This window comes from Chiloscyllium plagiosum, unplaced genomic scaffold (assembly GCF_037043375.1).
Source record: "Chiloscyllium plagiosum isolate Xiang-an unplaced genomic scaffold, Cpla_swu_hap1 HiC_scaffold_21, whole genome shotgun sequence".
NCBI classification, from domain to species: Eukaryota; Metazoa; Chordata; class Chondrichthyes; order Orectolobiformes; family Hemiscylliidae; genus Chiloscyllium; species Chiloscyllium plagiosum.
In genome coordinates this window covers 46,449,530-46,468,149 of record NW_028270159.1, presented here as the reverse complement: position 1 = coordinate 46,468,149, position 18,620 = coordinate 46,449,530, and the positions used below count along the sequence as shown (strand labels likewise).

At 44.7% G+C, this 18,620-nt stretch overlaps 1 protein-coding gene across 1 annotated transcript in view; it reads left to right on the top strand.

Annotated features, from left to right (window-relative positions):
• The window catches only part of LOC122564742 (NMDA receptor synaptonuclear signaling and neuronal migration factor), a 110,783-nt gene that overhangs the window by 8,641 nt on the left and 83,522 nt on the right, over window positions 1-18,620 (top strand). The window contains exon 3 of the mRNA XM_043719893.2: window positions 16,035-16,508. Within this exon, the coding sequence (XP_043575828.2) occupies window positions 16,035-16,508 (474 nt within the window). The remainder of the gene's footprint in view (window positions 1-16,034; window positions 16,509-18,620) is intronic.

Here is an 18,620-nt window from a genome sequence, read left to right as displayed (position 1 = left end):
TTATTATTTTATTTTAAAAGTTGTGTTCCACATGCAATTTGATTGGTAAAACTACTGAACTTTAAGCAAAATACACTTTATTTTTACATGACAGTTAACATACAAGACTAAAAATGGAAGAAAAGAATTGGCTTAACTGTAACTCTATTAAACTACTCAACAGAATAATATATATATATTAACTACTATGAGTTCAGTATTCCAATGTAGTATCAGGCCATAAACACACCCTTGGCAAAGACAAATTCACTAAAATAGATTGTCTCACATGTAATTCTAGCAGCAGGAAGAGAACCCTAGCTTTTAGATGTAACAGGGAGAGCAATAAGAGCTTCCACATCTAGGTTCAAGACTCCAGCAACTGCAGAAAGTTAAAACTAAACATTTTGTTTCTGTGGGAGATGGACTGCATCCATTCAGGCTGCTTCTATTGTTCCAACTTTAAAAAAGGCCTTGCAAGCTGTTTACTTTATAGACTTTGAAAACACAGCTCAGTACCTCTGTCTCAACCTTTCTTCACAAAAAAACACACAGGACAAAATACATGTCTGAAAGCCGTAGTATCATCACACTTTCTTAATAATTGATTTCAACAATTTTCGAATGATAGATATTAAACTGGTCAATAGTTTCCTATTTTCTGCCGCCCTTCCTTTTTGAATAAAAACTTTGCATTAGCATATTTCCGATCTGTGCTTTTGCTATCCATATCTTTTATTTTGCACTAGTTTTCTTTTCATAATTATTTTTTGCCCTTTTTATTACTTGTTTTGGTGTGCTTTGGTGGTCATTAAAAGTTTCCCTATCCTCCAGCCTGACACTGACCTTTGCAATATGGTATGCCTTAGATTGGGCCTTTCTGTTATCTTGCACTTACTTGCTTAGCCATGAATGCTTTATCTCCCTCTTACTATTTTCCTTCCTCTCTGGAATATATTTTATTCGGGAATATGTCCTTAAAAATGTCTGCCATCTTAGTATTGACAATAGAAAGAAATAAGTAGGAGAATGTAGGAGAATGGGTCTAGGTGGGTTACGCTTCGGCGGGTCGGTGTGGACTTGTTGGGCCGAAGGGCCTGTTTCCACACTGTAAGTAATCTAATCTAAAAGTACTTGCACTTAAATAGTATGTCAGGATTTCCCGAAGTGTTTGTAGGGAACAAAATGCTTTTGAAATGTGGTCACTCTTACTGTGTAAAAATTGTTGTAATGTGGACTGATTACTGTAATGTCACAGCCAATTTGTACACAGCTACTTCTCTCATACTGCATCATTACAATGACTGGATAATGTGTTTTTATTCAGGTTCATTGAGGGATAAATATTGGTTATTTGGAGAATTCCCCAAGCTTCTTTGAAAAATTGTCATATATCCTATCACATTCGTCTTAGTTGGCAGACATGGCCTCCGTTTGGATTTTCCAAAGAACAGTATCTCTGACAGTGCAGCAGTCTCTCAGTACCACTATGAGCTTCTGTTGGAAGGGGAGGGGAGGTGAGGGGATGGAGGCACTGTCAACAAACCAACAGCCATCTGACTTAATGTTGAGAGTGCTACCACTGAACTAAGGGCAGACACTACTTTCCATATTCAGGTGCTTTTGGGAATATTGAAACAGCTGGTCATACAATATTGAGGAAAATTACAGAACCTTTAGAGGAAAGATTCCCAAATGTTTTGACTCAAGGTACACGAGAACAACGAGGACAAAACAGCCTGTATTATCTTCTCACCATTTGCCATTTTTAAAGTTCATTTATTTATTTGATCTGAGAAAATGCTGACTCTTCTCTGTAAACCTGTTTTGAGACAAGCTCATGATTGTTCTGTCAAATCTAGTCTTTTTACTAGAAATGCAGCATGGACAAGGATTTGGCTGGATGGAAAAAGCTGCACAGTGAGGTTAGCTATCCCAAACAATCTAAGCCTGTGTCCTCATGTTTAATCTGTTACCCTCCTGTCAAGCACCTAGCTCGATGAAGAGTAGTCTCAAAATCTGCTTTTGAGAAATCAAACAATCTGGAATTACTGTTAGATAGGGAGGGAGAGAAAGGCAGGCGAGAGGGGAAAACAGAATGAGACAAAGAAAACCAGTGAGATTAAGATACAATGGCATAGAAATGGCTTTGTGCGGGGCAGGTCATGTCTTACTAATTTGATTGAATTTTTCGAGGAGGTGAAAAAGGTAATTGTTTTGGGTAGAGTAGTGGATTTTGTCTACATGGATTTTAGTAAGGCTTTCAACAAGGTCTCTCATGTTAGGCTGTGCCAGAAGATTAAGATGCATGGAATCAAGAGTGACTTGACCACTTGGATTCAGAATTGGCTTGCCCATGAAGGCAGAGGGCAGTGGCTTCCAGGCTGGAGATCCATGACCGGTGATGTTCCACAGGGATCCACACTAGAACCTCTGCTGTTTGTGATATATATAAATGACTTGAATGAAAATGTAGATGGTTGGGTTAGTAAGTTTGCAGATGATACAAAGATTGGTGGAGATGTGGATAGGGTAGAAGTCGTCAAAGGATACAGCCGAATATAGATCAGTTGCAGAGAAATGGCAGATGGAGTTTAATCTGAGTAAGTGTGAGGTGCTGAACTTTGGGAGATCAAATGTTAAGGAAAATTATACAGTTAATAGCAGGACCTTGAACAGCATTGTACAGAGGGATCTTGGGGTTCAAGTCTGTAACCTGCTGAAAGTGACCACACAAGTAGATTGTCGTGAAGAAGGCATTTGGCGCACTTGACTTTATTGGTCGGGAAACTGAGTACAAGAGTCAGGATGTCATGTTGCAGCTTTATAAGATTTTAGTTCAGCCACACTTAGAGTAGTGCATTCAATTCCAGTTGCCACATTACAGGAAGGATGTGGATGCTTTGGAGAGGGTATAGAAGAGGTTTACCAGGAAGTTGCCTGGATTAGAGAGTATGAGCTATAAGAAGAGGCTAGAAAAACTCAGGTTGTTTCTCTGGAGCAGTGGGGGCTGAGGGGAGACTTGATAGAAGTCTATAAAGTTAAGAGATGCATAGATAGGATTGACAGTCAGAACCTTTTTCCCAGAATTGAAATGTCTAATACGAGATGGCATGCATTTCAGGTGAGAGGGGCAAAGTTCAAAGAGATGTGAGGGATAAGCTTTTTACACAGAAAGTGGTGGGAGTCTGGAACATGCTGCCGATGTGGTAGTAAAGGCAGATACGATAGGGGTGCTCAAGGGGCTTTTGAGTAACCCATGAGTATGCAAGGAATGGAGGGATACAGACCAAGGGCAGGCAGAAGGGATTAGTTTAATTTGTCGTCATGTTCAGCACAACATCATGGGCCAAAGGGTCAGTACCTGTGCAGTACAGTTCTATGTTTCTGAAATTGAGGTATAGAGTGTGTAAAAGTAAGAAAAACCAAGCAAAATAAAAAAAAAAGAGTAAAAGAAAGATTGGAAGACAGAGAGATAAAGAAATTAAACAAAGGTGTTTTATTGTTCACTGCATTGTGACTGCCACCTGTTCCCTTGAGGTGACTGCATGATTCCAAACAATGGGAGCAAAAAGGATCATGGCTTTCACCACATTATTTTCTTAGAATGTAAAACCAGAAGTGAACAGGATTTCTCTGTGTACGTTCAAGGGAACTTGCAGGTGGCACAGTTCTCATGTATCTGCTGCCCATGTTCTTATCGGGCGTAGTGTTTTCTAAGCTACTGTCTAAGGACCCTTTATGGGTGCTGCAGCGTACCTTTTATGTACTATACCCTGCTGCACCAAGGGCTATTGGTGGATAGAGTGAATATTTAACGTGACAACTGGTGAGAAAATTAGACAGGCTGTTTTGTCTGTTGTCGTCATGCACTTTGAATTGACTTGGAGTTTGGAATCATTTGGCAAATGGAGCATATTTAATCAATCTCTGAATTGTGCCTTGTAGATTGGGAATGAGTCTCTTGGGAGGCAGGAAGTGGGTTATCTGCTCCAGAATTCCCAGCAACTGACCTACTCCATATATAGCTGGTGTAATTCAATTTCTGATCAGTGGTAACTGGGAGGATGTTATGGTTAATGTTAGCATTTCAGGATAACGATGCTAATGGATGTCAAGAGGAGCTGGTTAGATTCTCTCGTGAAGTTAAATCCTGTACACATGATGGAAGAGTCAGCGTGATCATTCGGTTATGCTCATTTTGAGACTTGTCAGTTGGTGCTGTCTGATATCACAGTCGATGAATCATTTCCTCACTTTGCTGATGATTAAGAGGAGACAAGTGATAATTGGCTGGGTTGGATTCATCCTGTTTTTTTTGTGGATGGGACATATCTGGACAATTGTTGGTTTGATGCTAGTGTTGTAGTTATACTGCAACAGAGTCAAAAAGTGTGGTGCTGGAAAAGCACAGCCAGTCAGGCAGCATCCAAGGAGGAGGAGAGTTGACGTTTTGAGCATAAGCTCTTCATCAGGAATGGGGTCATTTGCAGGTCTGGGAGAGTGTAGCCCTGAGCTGGGGCAAGGCTGACTGCAGGGGGAGTAGGTAGTGGCACATGGCTGTGAGCGTGGAGCGGAGGATCTGGAGGGAGACCTGTTTCTGGAGGCTTTGTATTTGCTGTACATAGTGGTTGTCCTGGTTAGGTCCAAATTGTGATAGGCTGAATGTAGTTTTGAGTCCGTGCGGGATCAGACGGTTGCATAGGCAGGCTCTGAGAAATGAGATGTGGTTGTCGTAGCAGGAAGAGCTTATGCTCAAAATGTCGACTCTCCTCCTCCTCCTTGGATGTTGCCTGACCAGGTGTGTTTTTGTAGCACCACACTCTTCAACACAAGTTATCCGGTTTTTCAGCTTTAGAAATACATCATTTTTAGGTAATGCCTGGTGCTGCTCCTGGCAGGTCCTCCTGCACTCTTCACTGAATTAGTGCTGATCCCTGGCTCAATGAAAGTAGTAGATTGGGGGATATGCCAGATCATGAAGTTGCAGATTACAGCTTTGCTGCTGATGGCCTATAGCGGTTCACATGTGCCCCATTCTGAGCTACTAGGTCTGTTCAAAATCTACGACATTTATCACACTGGTTGAACCACTCATCATGACATAGGGTGACTTCAATGTGAACAAGTGATTTGACCTCCAGAAGGGCCACGTGGGATTGATTCAACACGTAGGAATATTGATTCATCAACTGAAGAAGCAGGATAGGTTAGAATCAGAAGCAGGTTTTCTTGCTCATGTTTGACTTGGTGCTATAAGCCTTCTTGGAGTCTGGAGTCGATGTTGAGGTTATTTCCCTCCAGACTGCATACCACAGTGTGGCTATTTCTGGTGATGGAGGTTTCACTTGCCAAAGGGTATATGTATGTGTGATTATATCAGATTGTTGTTTGTCTGGTTTATGGGACAGCTCTCCAGATTTTAGTACAAATCTCCAAATGTTCTTGAGGATAACTTTGAAGGATCAGCTAGGCCGGGTGTGCCTTTGCCCTGTTAATACCAAGGCGACAGCCAGTTTTATTTTTCTTACATCTTTTCATAACAATTTGATGCAACTGAATTATTTTCAGAGACATTTCAGAAGGTAGTTATGAATCAACTGCATTGTGGGTCTGGAGTCACATGCAGGCCACACCAGGTAAGGATGGTAGTTTCCTTCCCAACAGTGCATTAGTGAACCAGTAATTCTATGGTCACCATTACTGAAACTATTTCTCTATTCAGATTTATATCATTAATCACATTTAAATTCCCCAACTGCTGTGGTACAGTTTGAATTCATGTTTCAGGTACATTACTCTGGGCCTCTGGATTACCAGTCTAGGGCCATACCATCTTTTCTACTGTTCCCTGATAACTGTAGGATTGTGAGACAATATGTACAGGTTTGTGATTAAAACAGGCAAGTTGTTATCATGTTAAATTTCAGAGTGCAAATGCTGGAAACTCTGAGGAGATTGAGTTTTCGAGGGAGAAAATAGGTAAATATTTTTCAGTCTAACCCTAGAAGCCAAACAAAATTAAGCCAATTTCTCTCAATCGGACATTCCTTATTATCCCCTGATTTCCAGCATTGGCAATTTTCTTACTCTTTTTACCCATCAATCTATGTCTTCTTCCTGAGCAGCTTCTTCCTTTTTTTAAATTCACTCATAGTACATGGGCACCACTAACAAGGAGATGATCTGTTGTCCATCCCAAATTGGCCAGGAGAATGTGAGATTGAGCCACTTTCCTGGAGTCCTTCAGGTCACCCTGTGATTAGGGGATGTTAGGAAGTGAGTTCTGGGAATTTGACCCAGCAATGGTGAAGATACAACAATGTAGTTCCCAAATCAGGACGATGTGTATCTGCTGCCCTTGTCCCTGGTGGTAAAAATTGTGGATTTAGAACATGCTGTAGAAGACAATTTGGTGAGTTGCTGTACTACAACTTGTGTATGATACTGCCAATAATGGAAGGAAGAGATGAATATGATGTCAATGAAGTGGGCATTGAGCTTTGTCCTGGAGGGTGTCAAGCTTGTGTGGTGTTAGAGGTGCATTCACCCAGGCGAAGAGAGGCTCTCCCTTCAAATTCCTGACTGGTGCCTTATGGACGGTGGACAGGCTTTGGGAAAACAGGACATGAGATACATGCTACAGAAACCCTAACCAACAATATTACACAAAATGAATGTCTGATTTAGTTAAGTCTCTATTTACAGGATTTTCTCCAGTCCATAACCAGTTAAATGTGAAAAGAAATGGGAAAATTCTCTCTTTTTGGAGATTGTCATTGTTTAGCACTTGTGTGACTTAAATGTTGCTTGTCCCTTGACAGCCCAAGTCCAGATGTTGTCCAGGTCTTCCTGAATGGGGGCATTAACTACTTTAGTATTGAGGAATCAGGAGTAGTGCTTAACTTCTGACATTTTGATGGAAGGAAGCTCAGTGATGAAACAGTTGAAGATTGTTGGATCTAGGACATAATCTTGGGGGAATCCTGCAAAGATACCTGTGGGAAGGTGATTGGCTTTTTACAAGCCCAACCATTTTCCTTTGTGCTATATGCGATGACAGTGAAGAGACTACAACCCCAATCAATGAAGATAATTCAGTGTGTTTAACCTGTCCTTTGGAAGGTTTGTGTGTTTTCCTCATCCTTGGGAACTCTGCATGCTACCCTCAGAAACCTGTGTTGGATTGACACACGTAGACATATTTTATGTGCTTGAAGAATCCCTGGACTAACTTGAAGTGGTGTGGCCACTCATTCTTATCCATGTTGTATTGTTTCTCTGCTGCATGGAGTGTGAATTAGAAAGGAAATGTTACAATAGATAGTGATGAATGTATGCTCATGAATTATCCTGTATCTCAGCCACTTGCTCAGTTTCAATATATCTGGGATGTATTGTGTAAGGATTGGAGAGAAGGGTTGGGGGTGCTGACACACACACAATTTTATCGGTGGGGGAGGCCAAGTAGGATTTCAAGAATCCATTTCTGAATGCAACATTTTCCCAACAGATATTTCTATAGCCAGCGATTCGAAGTAATTACATCAAAGAGTCTAATTGGGGCTGTTCACCTGGAGTGAGTTGGCCCAGAGCCTGTTGGCTGCAGACACTCTGTTTGATTCAATCAAGGTCAAAAACAAGCTTCAGCCACTTGACAGCTGTGGGGGTTTGTCTGTGTTTGTGTGGATTCCATCTGTAATTCTCACCATGTTTGTGTCTGTGAGAGTGTGTATGTGCCCGCATCTGTCAGGAGTGTATGTGTGGCTCTGTATTTGCATATGAATTTATGTCTGTGGACTTGTGTATGTGTTTGGTTTGATCTACGTTTGCGCCTGCACACAAGCTCTGATATACCGTCACCTATAAGTGGAGAGTGTTTGCCTGTATTTTTGTACACATGCAGGAATATGACACATGAAAGAATGTGTTTTGTTTTATTCACTCATGGGATGAGGGCTTCACTCACTGGACCAACATTTATTGCTCATCACAAATTGTCCTTGCAAAAGTGGTGGTGAGCAGCTTTCTTAAACTGCTACAGTCCTATTGGTTTAGGGACACTCACATAACTGTTTGGAAAGGAATTCCAAGATTTTGACCCAGCGACACAGAGAAGAGTGATATAGTCCAAGTAGGTTGGTGAGTCGCTTGGAAGGAAACTTGCAGGTAGTGATGATCCCATTTTTCTGCTAGCCTTGTCCTTCTAAGTGGTAGAGTTTGCAGGTTTGGTAGGTGCTGTTGAAGAAGCCTTTGAGAGTTTCCACAGTGCATTTTTCAGGTGATGCACACTGCTGCCACTGAGCGTTGGTGGTGGGGGGAGTAGATGTTTATTGATGTGGTACCAATCAAGTAGATTACTTTGTCTTGGATGGCGTCAGGTTTCTTGAATGTGGTTGGAACTGCACTCATCCAGGCAAGTGGGGAGTATCCCGTCACACTCCTGATTTGTGCCTTGTGTGTGGTAGACAGACTTTGGGCATCAGGAGGTGAGTTCCTGGCTGCAGAATTCCCAACCTCGTGAAGCCACTGTATTTATATGGCTACTCCAGCTCAGTTTATGCTCAATGGTAACCTTCAGGATGTTCGTGGAAGATTCAACAATGGTAACGACGTTAAACATCAAAGATTGATGATCAGATTCTCTCTTGCTGAAGATGCTAATTGCCTGGCACTAATGTGGTGTGTGACTGTTACTTGCCGCGTGTTAATGTAAACCAGGTTATTGTCCAGGTCTTGCTGTGTAGGACATATTGATCAGTGTCTGAGGAGTCATGAATGGTGCTGAACATTGTGCAATCTTCAGCAAACATCCCAATTTTCGATCTTATGATGGAGGACAGCACATTGATGAAGCATCTGAAGAGAGTTTGGCCTGAGACACTACTGAGGAAATCCTGTAGGGATGTCCTAGATCTGACTTGACTGATTTTCAACAACAAGGGATGAACTCAGATTTCTCCAGTTTCCTCATTTCCCCTCCCCCCACCTTGTCTCAGTCAAATCCCTCGAACTCAGCACCGCCTTCCTAACCTGCAATCTTCTTCCTGACCTCTCTGCCCCCACCCCCACTCCAGCCTATCACCCTCACCTTGACCTCCTTCCACCTATCACATTTCCAACGCCTCTCCCCCAAATCCCTCCTCCCTACCTTTTATCTTAGCCTGCTGAACACACTTTCCTCATTCCTGAAGAAGGGCTGATGCCTGAAACGTCGATTCTCCTGCTCCTTGGATGCTGCCTGACCTGCTGCGCTTTTACAGCAACACATTTTCAGATCTGATCTTCAACAACCACAACCACCTTCCTATGTGTTGGGAATGACTCTAATCAGCGGAGAGATTTCCTTGATTCTCATTGACTCCAGTTTTGCCAGGGCGCCTTGATGCAATCTTTGAACAGTGCTGCATTGATGTCAAGGGCAGTCACTCTGACCTCACTTTTGGAATTCAACCCTTTTATCCATGTTTGGACTAAGGTTGCGAAAGGTCAAGAGCTAAGAGCTCCTCAGAACCCAAACACAGCATCAATGAGTAGGTTATTTCTTGTAAGTGTCACCTGATAACACTGTTCATGACACCATCCATCATTTGCTTATTATTTGTGCTTCTTTAGTGTATGTGTTTGAATATTTATGTGCACTCTTACATGTGCTTCTACAGGAGCCTATGTCTAATCTCTACATGTGAATATTTCTGTTCATTATTCCTGGAAGAATGCTGTGAGTTTCTTGTCCTATTAATCAAACTTCACTGAAGATTACTCTCCCCAAAATTTACACAACTTACTCAGCTTCTTCTATTTCAATCGCACTTCACTTTCACAAAGGTGAAATAATTTTTGTTAATTAATGGACAAAATCAGCATCCAGCGAAAATCAGGACTATGGACCACCAAGAGGGAGGAGGGCTTAGTAGAGAAAGGCGTTACGATGGGTTCTCACTGTGAAACATATGTTTTTATTTTCAACTGCAGCGTAACCTCAATTCAGTCCCTGCCCTAAAAGGTTCCATAATATCACCGACTCACCAGAGTGTGTCAGCAATGAAGAGTGACAGCAATATGTTTCCAGGGTTTAGTGGTATTCACAATTACACAGATGATAGCACATGCTGGAAACATTGAAATGCATAGAGGTGCCATTAGAAAACATAGATCTCCATGTTTTGATCCATGACCAGTTTGGATATATATAACATATTGTTTTCCCTGTTCTATTTCCTCATCCTGACATTGCTAATTCCTCCTGTGATTCAAATCCGCAGTCACTTTGCATTAATCTTGTTGAGAAGACTCAGATAGGGGCACTTGAACCTCTAAGATCCACTTCATAGATTTGAGCACAAAATCTCAGCCAAAATATTAACGTGATACTTAGAGAGTGCTACATTGTTGATGGGTCAATATAGAGAGAGTGCTGCATTGTCAGAGGGTCAGTACTGAGGGAGTGCTGTGCTGTCAGAGGGTCGGTACTGAGGGAGTGCTGCACTGTCAGAGGGTCGGTACTGAGGGAGTGCTGCACTGTCAGAGGGTCGGTACTGAGGGAGTGCTGCACTGTCAGAGGGTCGGTACTGAGGGAGTGCTGCACTGTCAGAGGGTCGGTACCGAGGGAGTGCTGCACTGTCAGAGGGTCAGTACCGAGGGAGTGCTGCACTGTCAGAGAGTCGGTACTGAGGGAGTGCGATGCTGTCAGAGGGTTGGTACTGAGGGCGTGCTACACTGTCAGAGGGTGAGTACTGAGGGAATGCTGCGCTGTCTGAGGGTCGGTACTGAGGGAGTGCTGCACTGTCAGAGGGTCAGTACTGAGGGAATGCTGTGCTGTCTGAGGGTCGGTACTGAGGGAGTGCTGCACTGTCAGAGAGTCGGTACTGAGGGAATGCTGCGCTGTCTGAGGGTCGGTACTGAGGGAGTGCTGCACTGTCAGAGGGTCAGTACTGAGGGAATGCTGTGCTGTCTGAGGGTCGGTACTGAGGGAGTGCTGCACTGTCAGAGAGTCGGTACTGAGGGAGTGCGATGCTGTCAGAGGGTTGGTACTGAGGGCGTGCTACACTGTCAGAGGGTGAGTACTGAGGGAATGCTGTGCTGTCTGAGGGTCGGTACTGAGGGAGTGCTGCACTGTCAGAGAGTCGGTACTGAGGGCGTGCTACACTATCAGAGGGTGAGTACTGAGAGAATGCTGCGCTGTCTGAGGGTCGGTACTGAGGGAGTGCTGCACTGTCAGAGGGTCAGTACTGAGGGAATGCTGCGCTGTCTGAGGGTCGGTACCGAGGGAGTGCTGCATTGTCAGAAGGTCAGTACTGAGACAGTGCTATGCTGTCAGAGGGTTGGTACTGAAGGAGTGCTACACTGTCAGATGGTCAGTACTGAGGGAGTGCTGCGCTGTCAGAGGATCGGTACTGAGGGAGTGCTGCACTGTCAGAGGATCGGTACTGGGGGAGTGCTGTGCTGTCAGAGGATCGGTACTGAGGGAGTGCTGTGCTGTCAGAGGATCGGTACTGGGGGAGTGCTGCGCTGTCAGAGGATCGGTACTGAGGGAGTGCTGCGCTGTCAGAGGGTCGGTACTGAGGGAATGCGGGGCTATCAGAGGGTCGGTACTGAGGGAGGGCTGCGCTGTCAGAGGGTCAGTAACGAGGGAATGCTGCGCTGTCTGAAGGTCTGTACCGAGCGAGGGCTGCACTGTCAGAGGGTCGGTACTGAGGGAATGCTGCGCTGTTAGAGGATCGGTACTGAGGGAGTGCTGTGCTGTCAGAGGGTCGGTACTGAGGGAGTCTGCATTAATGAGAGGGTCGGTACCGAGGGAGTGCTGCATTGTCAGAAGGTCAGTACTGAGAGAGTGCTATGCTGTCAGAGGGTCAGTACTGAGGGAGTGCTGCGCTGTCAGAGGGTTGGTACTGAGGGAGGGCTGCACTGTCAGAGGGTCGGTACTGAGGGAGTGCTGCGCTGTCAGAGGGAGGTACTGAGGGTGTGCTGCGCTGTCAGAGGTTGGTACTGAGGGAGTGCTGTGCTCTCAAAGAGTCATTATTGAGGGAGTACTACACCGTCACAGTTTCAGTACTGAGAGAGGGCTGCATTGTCAGAGGGTCAGTAGAGACAGAGAGCTGCACTCTCACAGGGTCAATACTGAGGGAGTGTTGGACTATCATATGGTTAGTACAAAGGGAGTGCTGCGCTGTCAGACAGTCAGTAGAGAAGGGGTATTACACTGTCAAAGGGTCAATACAGAAGGAGTGTCACTTTGTCAGATGGTCAGAACCAAGAGCCTGCTGCATTGTTGGGGAGGGGAACATTGAGGAAGTCTCGCTCAGTCCAAATGGTTGCTGAGAGAGTACTGCATCTTTGAGGTGTTGGATTGAGGGTCAGTGTTGATGCAGCACTGTACCATCAGAGGTTCTGTCCTACAGATGAGATGTTAACCCAAACCTCATAACTATAAGATGTTATGACACTATTTTGAAGAAGAATTCTCACTGGTGTTCTAATCACCAGACATTCACTGAGGTCAGACAGATTGTTAGCTGATACACTGCTTGCTCTGTTTGTATTGAAGATGTGTATTTGTTCAAATCAGCAGGAACATTTGATGTGAGCAAATTGACCAGAATGTCCAATGAACAGATTTGAATTTATTACAAATATACAGTGAACAGAAAAAAAAATATCTAATTAGTCAGAAGTGATTTCCTTTATACTTTGAGATGGTTAGTTGTTTCTGAGAGTCCAAGAAAGGAAAATTATGTTCTAGCTGTGTGTTATGTAATGTGAAAATAACTAAAGATCTATTGCTGTTATTTGATAGGAGACATTGCTGGTCCTGGGTGAGTGAGTGTAACAGGATCGTACATTGTGTTAGTGCTGCCGTTATATTATATTCTATGACGTGGGTTAACCACCTGTTGCTCTCTCACCAGCTGAGCAAGGAGAATGTACGAAATCTCTCAGCTTCATTATGTCCTCCTAGAATCAGAATTTGATATTGTGGTGAAAAAGGTTCCTGCAGGAAATTTAGATCAAACTGGAACAGTAATTATCAAGATTTATATCTAACTGTGAATCTATTTTATAATTCCATCCATTAAAATTATTGTTAAGCTGACCTGATTGAATCAGCAATTTTGTATAAATTCTGAACAGTAGCAGCAGTTACTAAACAGAACCTAAATTACAAATCCCTGGACACATTTGAAAATGTAGATGCCTCAAACTGTGTCCTGGACTGAAAAGCGACTGCATTTCCAAACTGAGCTACTCTCCGCTGTTCAGCTGCACACTGCAAACAGTGACCAGTAGATGTTGCCAATACTGAGGGAATGCTGCACTGTTGCAGGGTCAGTAATGAGGGAGTACTGCATTGTCAGATGGTCAGTATAGAGTGATTGTTGCAGAGGGTCGGTACAGGGGAAGTGCTGCACTCTCAGAGGATCAGTACTGAGTGTATGCTGCACGGTCAATACAGAGGGAGTGCTGCAATGTTGCAGGGTACACAGAGGGAATGCTGCACTGTTAGAGGGTCAGAAACAGTAGCCTGGTTCAATGTCCCCTCCTGCCATGTCAACATACCAGGCACCAGCTGGGAACTATGTGGTGTAAGCTGAGTCTGTTCCTGGCCTCTGCCAAGAGCCCCACAGGTGAGATCCACTGGGGAATCAGTGAATATTGATGGCTAGGATGTCCCAAAGTACACAGCACCCAGGGTGAACTATTTTGAATTCACTGCGGTAATGTAGATAGCGTAGTTAGTAACCTGTTTACGGCAAGTTCCCACAAACAGCAATGAGACAAGGGCGGCACGGTGGCAAGCACTGTTGCCTCACAGCGCCAGAGACTGGGGTTCAATTCCCGCCTCAGGCAACTGTCTATGTGGAGTTTGCACATTCTCCCCGTGTCTGCGTGGGTTTCCTCCGGGTGCTCCGGTTTCCTCCCACAGTCCAAAAATGTGCAGGTTAGGTGAATTGGCCATGCTAAGTTGCCCATAGTGTTATGTGAAGGGGTAAATGTAGGGGAATGGGTCTGGGTGGGTTGTGCTTCGGAGGGTCGGTGTGGACTTGTTGGACCGAAGGGCCTGTTTCCACACTAAGTAATCTAATCTAATCTAATCAAATGCCCAGATCATTTACAAACATAGAAAATAGAAGGCGTAGGCCATTCAGCTATTCGAGCCTATACCACCATTCATTTTGATCATAGCTGATGATCCAACTCAGCCCTCTGTTCCCACTTTCTCCCCATATCTTTCAATTCCTTTAGCCCTAAGAGCTATATGTAACTCCTTGAAAACGTTCAATGCAAAATTCCACAGGCTCAGCACTGAGAGAGTAAATGTCTCTTCGTTTCAATCCTAAACGGCCTACCCTATACCTTTAAACTGTGATCCTTAGTTCTGGAGTCCCAGTCATTAGGAATACAGTTCCAGTATTTACCCTGTTCAGTCCTGTTAGAATTGTTTCCATGAGATCCTTCCTAATTTTTCTAAACTGAAGAGAATATAGTCCTGGCAGAGCCTCTCTTCACACATCAGTCCTGTCATCACAGGAATCAGTCTGGTAAACTTCTGTTACACTCCCTCCGTCATCAGAACATTTTTCCTCAGATAAAGAGAACAAAACTGCACACAATACTCAGGTGTGGTATCAGCTGTGCTCTGCACAACTGCAGCAAGACATCCCTGATCCTGAACTCAAACTGTCTTGTTGTTTGCCTTCCACGCTGTCTGCTGCACCTGCCTGCTTACTTTCAGCAACTGGTGTTCAAGAAGCCAGGTTTCATTGCACATTTCCCTTTCCCAATTTGTTTGCCTGTTTTTGTGACCAAAGTGGATAACCTCACATTTATTCACATCATTCTGCATGGGCCATTCATTTGGACACTCACTCAACTTGTCGAAATCACACTGAAGCATCTCTGCACCCTCCTCACAGCTCACCCTTCCACCCAGCTTTTGTGTCACCTGCTTTTCTGGAGACATTACATTTAATTCTCATATGCAAATATTAATATATATTGTTATTAGCTGGCATCCAAGCACTGACCCCTGCAGTATCCCACTAGTCACTGCCTGCCACTTAAAAAAGACCCATTTATTCCCACGCCTTTTCTGTGCTAACCAGTGCTCTATGCATGTCAGCACTTTACTCCCAGTCCCACGTGTTTAAATTTACAGGCTAGTCTCTTATGTGGGACTTTGTGGGTGGCACGGTGGCACAGTGGTTAGCACTGTTGCCTCACAGCGCCAGAGACCTGGGTTCATTTCCCGCCTCGGGCGACTGTGTGGAGTTTGCACACTCTGCCAGTGTCTGTGTGGGTTTCTTCCCACAGTCCAAAAACGTGCAAGTTAGGTGAATTGGCCATGCTAAATTGCCCGTAGTGTTAGGTAAGGGGTAAATGTAGGGGTATGGGTGGTTTGCGCTTCGGCGGGTCGGTGTGGACTTGTTGGGCCGAAGGGCCTGTTTCCACACTGTAAGGAATCTAATCTAATCTTTATCAAAAATCTTCTGAAAGTCCAAGTAAACCACATTCATTAGCTCCCCTTATCTGCTCCACGAGTTACATCCTTGAACTCAGTACATTTGTCAAGCATGAGTTCCCTTTCGTAAAACCATGCTGACCCCTTGTCTGATCCCATCCATTTGTTTTACTGATGTCCATTGCTGGATTAACTATTGATCAGGAAGAAAGAACGTTCTTCTTTGTGCACAGTAATGGCCAGGGATTTCCATGTGAAGGGGCCAGACCCCAGAATGACATCTCATCTGCAGCATTGGTGCTTCTGCTAGCGCAGCACACCCTCAGTACTACGTCCGCAGAGCCAGCTTCTCTGAAGCTTGTGTGTCCCAGGTCTTGAAATAAGGGTTGGACCCACAACCTTCTCTCTCAGAGGTGGGTGTGCTATCAACTGAGCTGAGGTGCAGTTCTCCAGGGAGACTTGAGGTGAGAGGAGAACTTTGACAAAGCTTCTGCAGGGAAGAAGTGTGTGTCTACACACACACATTTTATATATATATATATGTATATATATAAAAATATATATGTACTTGCGTATGTCTTCCCTTACCTTTCAGATCACCTGGTGGCTGAGACCTTGATGGACCCGGAGGATTCCTCGGAGATCCAACAGCCCGCCCAGAACAAGCGCCGCCTCTCCATGATCTCTCAGGGAAGGTTCGACCGCAGTTTTTCGGAGGAAGGGTCGGAGAAGCCGGCCGACGGCCAGAAGCCGCGGGTCTACACCATCTCGGGCGAGAGCCAGTTGCTGTCAGAGAGGGAGGCGGAGACCGAGGGGACGGTGGCAGCGGCGGCGAGCACCCCTGGCAAGGAAGCGCGGCCCCCGAAGGCGGCCGGAGGTGGAGGTGCAGGTGGAGTGCGCTGCAGGAGCTGGGCGGGCAGCAGGCAGAGCTCCAGGGAGTGCCCGGGCTGTGCGAAGGGCGCGGGCTCCTCGCAGCTGCTGACCGTTGAGGGCGAGCACGTGCAGGGGCGCGAGGCCGCCCGCCACCGCAAGAAGCTCGAGCGCATGTACAGCATGGACAGAGTGTCCGGTGAGTACTGGGGAAGCACAGAGACAGAGCTAAGGTCAGCAACCTAAGCATTGATAGCCGCTGTAGGATCTTTGCAGGAGGCAGGGAGCAGGCCAATCAAGCCTGAAGGTAGACCCAGAGTCTAAAGTAGACCCACAATATGAAGGTAGACCCAGAGTCGGAAATAGACCCAGAACATGAAGGTAGACCCCTGACTTGAAGGTAGACCCAGAGTCTAAAGTAGACCCATAACCTGTAGGTGCACTCTGGACCTGAAGGTAGACTTATGACCTGAAGATGGATCCATATCTTTAAGAGGTAGATCCAGGACCTGATGAAGATCCACAACCTGAATAAAGCAAAAACTTGCGGATGATGGAGATCTGAAGACATAAACAGAACTTTTTGGCGAAACTCAGCCGGGCTGACGGCATTCAGTGGGAAGAAAGCAGAGTTAACACTTCAAATCCGGTGACCCTTCATCAGAATTGGTTCAGAACCCAAAGGTAAACCTACAAGATGGGGAACGGGGAAAAGTTGTGGCTGTTAAGAGCTGCTTGTTTTTTTGAGGTATTATCAGTGTTGGAGCTGGTTTCCTCAAATTCCAGGAGCGGTATTTACTGTTTTATAAGCTGTTACATTGTTTTGGAACTTTGGGAAATAAAATTAAAACAACAGCACTTCAAAAAGGAGGAAGACAGACAATGGTAGTGACCACATGGGCAGTGATTCAAAGGTAGAAAGGAACCGACACTGCTGTCTGATCCAGCAGTAACATGCACAGCTGCTGCCTTTGCTGCCTGGTTTCAAGTATCTCTGAACATTGTTCAAAGAAAATAAACAGTTGACCTTGGAGAAACCTGTGTGCGGAAGTGCACAACAGCGGAGCAGCTAAGTGACTTTTAAAGTGTAACCTTGCTGGTTTTCTTCTGTAAATCTACAATAGTGAATAGAGTGGGTTTTTTAATTATATGTTATTGAGATCTGTCTTTTAACCTCTAAAACTATAAAAACTCAGCCTGCCTGGAATAGTATTTTTAGAGCAGTAAGACTGTGCTATTTTGTGGGTCTGTAGATTATTAAGATGCAAAGATGGCCGAAACTAGAGTGATGTGGGAGATTAGGGAGTGCTTCCATGTTACTGATGATTATGTCAGCAGAAAGTGTGTTTGGTTGTGAATCCTATCTAATTGCATGGATCAGTTGGAGTGACAGTTAGAGGCAATGAGGAATCAGATTCGGAGGGAATGTGATGGATGGCGGTTGCAGGGAGGGAGATAAACCGAAGGTACAGTCAGATAGATGGGTTAACTCCAAGAAAGATAGGAGAGAGAGGCAGGTAGTGCAGGAGTCTCTTGTGGCTCTCCCCATCTCAAACAAGTATGCTGTTTTGGAAAATGTAGGGAGTGATGCACTCTCTGGGGAATGTAGCACTGACAGCCAGGTTTCTGGTACTAAGACTGGCTCTAATGTAACAAGGGATACACCGAGTTCTAAACAGTCGATAGGGGACTCTCTAGTCAGAGGCACAGACAGGCGATTCTGCAGCCAACAGCGAGATATCAGAATGATGTGTCGCCTCCCTGGCGCCAAGATCAAAGATATCTCAGGGAGAGTGCAGAATATTCTCAAAGGAGAGAGGGACCAGCAGGAGGTCGTTGTACACATTGGAACTAACAACATAGGAAGAGAAAAATGAGATTCTGTGGAGACAATATAGGACGTTAGGCAGGAATTTAAAAAGTAGGTCCTCGAGGGTGGCAATTTCTGGATTAGTCCCAGAGCGATGGGCTAGTGAGGGTAGGATTAGGAGGATAGAGCAGATGAATGCGTGGCTGAGGTGCTGGTGTAAAGGAGAGCGATTCACATTTTTGAACCATTGGAATGTCTTCTGGGTGGAGGTGGCCTGTATAAGAAGGATGGATTGCATTTGAATTGGAAGGGGATTAATATACTGGCAGGGAGATTTGTTAGATAAACAAGGTTGGGGGGAGATAGTAAGGAAAGAGATAAGTCTGAGACCTGGTACAGTTGGGAAAAGAAGTAAGTTAAACAGATCAGGCAGGAACAAAGCAGAGACTGAAAAATTAAACTGCATCTATTTCAAAGTCTAGCAAATAAGACAGATGAACT